At 38.8% G+C, this 7,066-nt stretch overlaps 1 protein-coding gene across 1 annotated transcript; it reads left to right on the top strand.

The window, feature by feature from the left end:
- The first annotated feature begins 4,006 nt into the window (after positions 1-4,006).
- LOC114358098 (protein charybde) lies at positions 4,007-6,626 on the top strand. Its single transcript, XM_028311980.1, has 3 exons — positions 4,007-4,363; positions 4,837-5,182; positions 5,293-6,626. Exons 1-3 carry the CDS (start codon positions 4,309-4,311, stop codon positions 5,375-5,377), a joined length of 486 nt encoding a protein of 161 aa, XP_028167781.1. The 5' UTR covers positions 4,007-4,308; the 3' UTR covers positions 5,378-6,626.
- The last annotated feature ends 440 nt before the right edge of the window (positions 6,627-7,066 follow it).

Genomic DNA, 7,066 nt, shown 5'->3' with positions numbered 1-7,066 from the left:
GTAATTGTTGATTACCTAACAAATTAGTAGAGTAAAATAAATAAGCAGAGGTTAGTAAATTAGTGATTATAAGCAATGATTAAAATACAATTAAAAAAAAACTACTACTAGATAATAATTTCGTCGTTATAAGGTTTAGTGATGACGTTATAATGTGATTATGTTGAACTTCATTAAACTATTTATTTAGTTTCAGTCAGACATAAAAAATGAATGTTGTTACAAAGCCTGTACGAACATTCATTTTTAATATTTGATTGTAAATAAGTAAATAGTTTTATGAAGTTCATTAATTATTTTAGACTAACGCTATTTGTATGGAAAACAGGCCCAAAGACGGGGTTCTTAATGTTTAAACGTAAAAGAACAAATTTATTTTGATACTAGAAACTTTTTGTTTTGTTTAACATTTTATAAGGGATTTTTAGGGATGAAAAACATAATTTTATTTCTACCGAATGTTATTTGTCGATATATTTACCACGGATAAGTCAACTTTTTTCCACTTTGGAAGCGTCTGTCACGCAAACTATTCGGTTTAGAAAAAAAATATTTTAGAAACCTCGATAACATTTTTGAAGACCTATCCATATAGATACCCCACACGTATGTGTTTGATAAAAAAAAATTTTGAGTTTCAGTTCTAAGTATGGGGACTATGGGGAGCCCCCGATATTTATTATTATTTTTTTATTTTTGCATCAAAATCTTAATGCGGTTCACAGAATACATCTACCTACCAAGTTTCAACAGTAAAGCTCTTATAGTTTCGGAAAAAAAAGGCTGTGACATACGGACGGACAGACGGACAGACAGACAGACATGACGAATCTATAAGGGTTCCGTTTTTTGCCATTTGGCTACGGAACCCTAAAAATGATTGTCTAAAATAGTTTTCCTTTTACCATCTACATTTAGATACGATAACGGTACCTAGATTTAACACATACGACTTTGGTATTGAGTCAATATCGATGTACATAGTCTCTTGTACACATACTACTTTTTGTGACTATAAAGATTCCATAAAACAAAGTCTCATATGTAGTTAAGTCTGAGTTTATTCCAGAAAACAAAGTCTTACTGTTACATAAGAATCAATTTTAAATAAAATACATATTTAAAACAAAACACTACACAGCAAAAACAAGTAAACAAAAGAAACAAATACTTTTTACTATAATTTACTTCAAATTATGATGTTCTGATACGTAATTCACATGCGTAACTTTAATGCTTCCTACTGCAACTAGACAACTTTGAAGATACGACTTTGTTCTTGGGACCCGTCGATATGGATATTTTATTGAAATTCGTAGGATCCGAAAAACCAAATAAGTAAATTCGGAAATTTTTTTTTCAGTAAGTTGAACAATATTTGTGCAACTTGTGTGACTTGTTAGGGACGATTCGATCCCGGGACAAGTTGAGACTAGTCGAGACAAGCGATCGCGGGGGACTCGTACGTCGTTCGACTTTTTTCTTTTTCTCGAGCGGAAGGGGCGAATTGTGTGCAACTTGTTTGTATCTGTGGAAACAGGTTGGGGATCTCGAGTTGAAACATGAAGCGCCGGTTTGATCGCTTTCTGAGGATGCTACGTTTCGAGTTTCGATCTTTCTGAAAATGATTCCATGAACCTTATCGTACTTTATTCGTGGGTTATGTTTGTAATAAGCGAACTGCCGCGAATCTTGGGTTATCGTGTGGTTTGCCTCACGGATAGTTATGAATACGATGTTGTATCCGACGCGGGATGTTTGTGCCGTTATATCACGCAGATAACAATGGCCATACCTATAACTGTATGACAAAGTAAACACTGAACGTGGAGTTTATCTTTCCTGATAATTTCACGCGAATAACTAAATTATAGAGGAAATAATTTTAGAGTACGAAAGCAGATAAGTAAAAAGTAATAGCGTACCTTTTTTGTAATTTTTGAGACAACATTTTTTGAAACACAATTTTTACTGTATGGGAACAAAACCAAAAAATTGGATTAGTGGTTTAGCATTTAAAAATCACTGACTCCTAAAAAGCGATTTGCAAAATGACAGTTTTGAAATAATCTTTTTATCGACAAGTGAGTGAAAAACAGAGATAAAAAATTGCGTTAGGAATAGACAATGAGACTTTGTAAATAATATTTTCGTTTTGAAATTATTTTCACATTTCGGTAATTTTCAAAGATGGAGATTATTTTTTGTTTTACGTAAAAAACTTAAAGAAGAAGAATACAATTTAATTGAAAGTCATCATCGGATAGGAAATATAATAAGTAATAACAGCGATAAAGCCGCGACTGCGTGTCGGTGAGTCACTCGCCAAGGCCAGAACGCCGGCTCGCTTAGCAACTGCCTTTTTGCTTTCCTCTTTTTGCTAAGCTTTTTTGTGGTTGCCTCACCGCGATTCGGTTGCTAAGCTCATTGTTTTTGGAACTTCGTTATTCGTTATTTTCTACTTCGTTCGAGAAATTATCGACTTTGAAAATTTCTTGTGGTCTTCCAATTATTTTCTACTTTGATAACTTATTTCTATTATGGTGATTCTGTTAATAATGTTTCAGTGCAAAAGTTATTAAGTAGATATTTTATTGTTCCCTTTTTCATAAAAAAATATTTTTACAGGGTTTTTTATTTCGAAAATTTTTCAACTTTCTCGTAATTTCTCTACTTTATAAATTCACCGCATTTAGACACTTAACAAATTTGTTTTCATGAATGATGAATGTTTAGAATCTTGGATGGATATCACTTTGGCTTTGTTCCCATAAAGATATGAGCATAAATCTGCTCATGATAACATTGCGATAAACAACTCTCTCATAAATTTATCTGCTAAAATTTAATCTCAAGACAAATTGACAATTTGAAATTGCAGATAACTTTTTCTATTATGGCACTTAGGCTTGTTGTTTTTTACAGAACAGTGATTTAGTATTTTTTTGCTTTATCGCTCCATTTCAAAGTGCAAAAAACGAGATCAGAACCGGTTATTGAGTTTATGGTTTCTTTTGCGTGTATTTTTAACGGGTGATGCAACTTCTGTTTGTATTGAATGAGAAGTATTTACCGACATTTATCGGCACAATTACCGATGCATTACACTTGCTTAACAAATATGCAGAAATTTCTTGGTTATGTAAGTGGTTATTGAATTTGCAGAAGTTGAAATTGTTTATATTATAATAACAGATAACTTCACAGGTGCCAGTCAAAAGTGTTTGATTACTCTAATTAAACAGTGCATTAACATTATCATTACGTTACTGTGTACACAATCGATGGACACACCCACAAATTACATTCAACTCATGTAAATAAAGTTACAAAAGATTTATACATTTTACAAACAAATTTCAATGACCTCAACTCACAATTTCAATGGGACAAAGGAATACATTTAAAAGATAATCCTTCACATGACATTAAAACAATAGCTTATTCTAATCCTTAACCTGAACACAATAATGAAACAATAGTCTTGCTATCTATACTATCTTTGTATGCCGAGACCTACCTAGCCGAAGCGACGCCCGATATCAACTTTCATAATCCAATACAGTGCTGATACAATTTCAACATACGTAACTATAACAAACTTATACTAAGCCGGTTACAATTTTCGCTACAAATCTTAACTGCTTCAGCTCTCACAACGCAGAACGACACGGTAACAAGTCGTTGTAAGAACTTCCACATCACAAACGAACAAAGAAATCTAGAACGTTCTTTCGGTACCGAAAACTTCGCACACGCGTTTGGGATACGATTGAGACGTTTTGAATAGAGAGATAGGGTGTTTTGTCAGAGTTTTAGGGCACTGGGGGGCGTACGTGACTAGAACAAAGAAGCCGGCCGGCTCGCGGCGGAAGCCGGCACGGAGCGGCGTGGAGACGACCGCCAAGCTCGGCGCTCGGGCGCAACTGGCGCGCGGGGCCCCCGCGCTCGCCCGCCGCCACTCCCCGCGCACACCCGCCCGCGGCCCGCTATATAAATACCGCGCATTTCCCCATATCGCCAGTCCGTCACACAAAGCGACCGGGTCGGGTGGGTCGAACAGAGCCAAGGGCGAGTGACGAAGCCCTAAGGTTACGAGATCAGATCTGATGCAGTCGTGTTAACCGGACGTTTCAATTTCCCATCGATCTCTTCACGATAACTAGTCGCCGGTCGTGAAGCCGGTTGTTCAGTGCGCATTCGCAGTACAAAAGAGACTTGTGATATTTTTCTAGCGTTTAAGTTCCGGAGCGGAACGCTTTAAATTTCGTATTAAAAGTGTACAATATAAGTAAAAATTTGGAAAACATGGAGATCCTGCCGGTCACCAATCAGTTTAATGTGGGATTCAACAGTGAAAAAGGTGAGTTACTTTCTATCATGTGAGATGGTGAGGGAAGCTTTCTAGCCGGTTAGTTGCTAGGCGGCGCGCGCAGTGCCTCGGCCGGCCTGTCAGGCCGCGCTCAGCTGAGCCGTCAGCTGTTCCGATGCGCTCCCTTGCCCTTGCGATTCGATCCACTTTCTGATTTCAGTACAAAAACTTTATGGCTCTTGAGTTCTAGTAAGATTCCCATTTGAATGTTAGTAATTCTATTTGGTTTCATTTTGTAACTGCCATTTAGTAAAGTTAACTATACCTTCATCTAATTTGACGTTACTCAATTTTTGTCTTTTTTAGTTTTTATGATAGTAATAAATTTTAAACACAGTGATTATAGTGATGTCCCACTTATCTAATCCAGTTATCGATAGTTTGCTAATCCTATTAGATTTTAGGTAACTAAAAATAAAAATTGAAAAAGTTCGAAATTTGAAAGTGTGTTTCTATTGTTTTAGCGTGGAACGGGCCGACATGGCGGGAAGCGCCGATGCCGGTGCCGACGGAGGCGGCGCTGGCTCAACGGCTCGAAAGAGAACTCCGGGCGGCTAAGGGAGCCAGCGAGCTGGCCGCAGCCGAGGTCCTGGTACCTGCGGAACTGCTGGCCAGGGCCTCGAGGCAGATCTTAGCGCTGGCGGAGGGCGAGCCCTGCGGGGCGAGGGGCGCCGCTGTCATCGTGGACGTGGCCGGCCGCCGCCTGGCCGCCTTCAAGATCGACGCCAACATGCTCACGACGCACGAAATCCATCTGCACTTAGAGCACGACTCGACGAACTGGACTAGCCTGTTGCCGCAATTTTTAAAGTGAGTTTCATAGTTTTTCATCAACCACTATTTTATGAAACAAACTTAATAGTTTGAATCTCGGAGTGGCAATGATTAGCGAAACTAATGGCCCGTTTCTATTGTTACAGAAATTTAACGCGGAGCGGCACCATCATTATCAGCCCCCAGTTCACGATAGAAAAGAAAAAACTCTTCAGAGGCCAGGCCGAGTGAACCGCCTGTGATACCGCGTGGTGCGAGCGAGCCGACTGACTGCCCTCCTCGATATCTACGTATCGTTATTTTAACAAATATCAATATTATATGTATATTAATTATTATATATTTTTAATAAGAGAAAAAAGCACAGCGTGATATGTAATGTATAGTTATAGAGTAAGCGCGCAAGAGCGCCGACTTTAGTTGCGCGCCCGCAGACGCCGCGGAGCCGGCCGACAGCGAACGACCAGCGCTTTGTGCTCACAAAGCGGCGGTGTTCGCCGCTGTCGGGCGAATGCGCGGCGAACGCGCGGGCGAGCGCGCGACGGCGCGTGGCGGCGAGCGTCGATCTCGATCCCCCCCTCCCTGTCGCTCCCTCTACCCACCGCTGCGCTCGCCTCCAGGCGCCGTCCGTACTTATGTTAATCATTACGATGATTGTTTGTATTTTATTATTGGATATTTTAATGGTTGCGAGTCGTTGGTGACGCGTGAGTGGCGCGGCGGCAACCGGTGCGAACCTCATGATCTCAGTCGCCGCCGCGCGAGTGATAATGATACCCTGATCGATTTAGTCTTAGGTATTATTTTTTGTTTCGAGTTCAATTCTATCTGAAGTTGAGTAGAGGTATATTTCATGTATCGTAATTGTATTTATTAGAGCGATCTCTGCCGAGGTCGGAGATATGTGTACGTTTTTTGTAATTGTACTAGTTCGTACATTTGTTTGTGATACTACTTTTGTAATGTATAAAATTTAAATGAGAAAAAATATACTTTTATGAATGTGAGGATATGCGAGCAGAATATAGAGCTGTATAATAGTGCCGTGAGCGATTGGAGGCAATAACTGGGGGGGCGGCAGGAGTGGCTGAGCAAGCGCCCCTGGCGCCCCCTCTTGCAAAGATCTCAGGTTTATATTATTATAGTTATAAAAAGTATTAAGTTATTTAAGTTAATATAAAAGATTGTAATTTTTTGTAAGATTGTTTTCTATCGCCACGCAAAGCTGGCAACTGTAGAGTCCAGTGGACGAGGTGTACGCCGTACACAGACTTGTTAATATTGCAGTCGAATGCATTTTCTTCATCCAGTTTAATTGTTACATTAAATGTAAATCAATAGACTAACCGTTTTTAAACGAAATCTAAATGTTTGTAGGGTCCAGTGTTTTAAACGCACAATATCATAGTACTAGAGTTCACTTTCATCAAAAAGATTATAAAATGCTACAAAAACATTTAACTTCTAAACTTGAAATCAACATATACAAAACTAACAATAATAATAAATGTATCAATTGTTTATAATTGATATTTATTTGATAGACCGTAAAAAGTGTAGAAATTATTGAAAAAATACATAGTTTCAATAATGGATTCCCTTGTTTTTTTTCCTAAACCCCTTTTAGAAAGCTACACCAACACATTTATCAGGCTCACATACACACACGAACACATAGAAACCATTGAATGTCTAAAAAGGTCGAAAGATGACAAACAGATGATATTTTATGGAAAACAAAAGAAACTCGAGGACATTACCATACATTACCATGAAGTCGAGCTGTAGGCAACAAACAAGTGAGGCGATAGTATAAACAGGACTGGTTTGGCGAAACCAGTTCCATCTGGTTCCAGTTTGCGACCGGTCCGAGCGAGATCGGTGCAACCCCATCTTCGTATCTAAGTCTATAAACACACC

The sequence above is a fragment of the Ostrinia furnacalis genome, unplaced genomic scaffold (genome assembly GCF_004193835.3).
Source record: "Ostrinia furnacalis isolate ACB-3 unplaced genomic scaffold, ASM419383v2 OfSCF0267, whole genome shotgun sequence".
In the NCBI taxonomy this organism is placed as follows: domain Eukaryota; kingdom Metazoa; phylum Arthropoda; class Insecta; order Lepidoptera; family Crambidae; genus Ostrinia; species Ostrinia furnacalis.
This window is presented reverse-complemented; position numbering and strand designations above follow the sequence as displayed.

What these genes read in the sequence shown, in the direction of transcription:
- LOC114358098 (XM_028311980.1), top strand. Translation starts at nt 4,309, where the DNA reads ATGGAGATCCTGCCGGTCACCAATCAGTTTAATGTGGGATTCAACAGT. An exon ending in GGGATTCAACAGTGAAAAAG is followed by an intron (nt 4,364 to 4,836) that starts GTGAGTTACTTT and finishes CTATTGTTTTAG; the next exon opens with CGTGGAACGGGCCGACATGG. An exon ending in CTGTTGCCGCAATTTTTAAA is followed by an intron (nt 5,183 to 5,292) that starts GTGAGTTTCATA and finishes CTATTGTTACAG; the next exon opens with AAATTTAACGCGGAGCGGCA.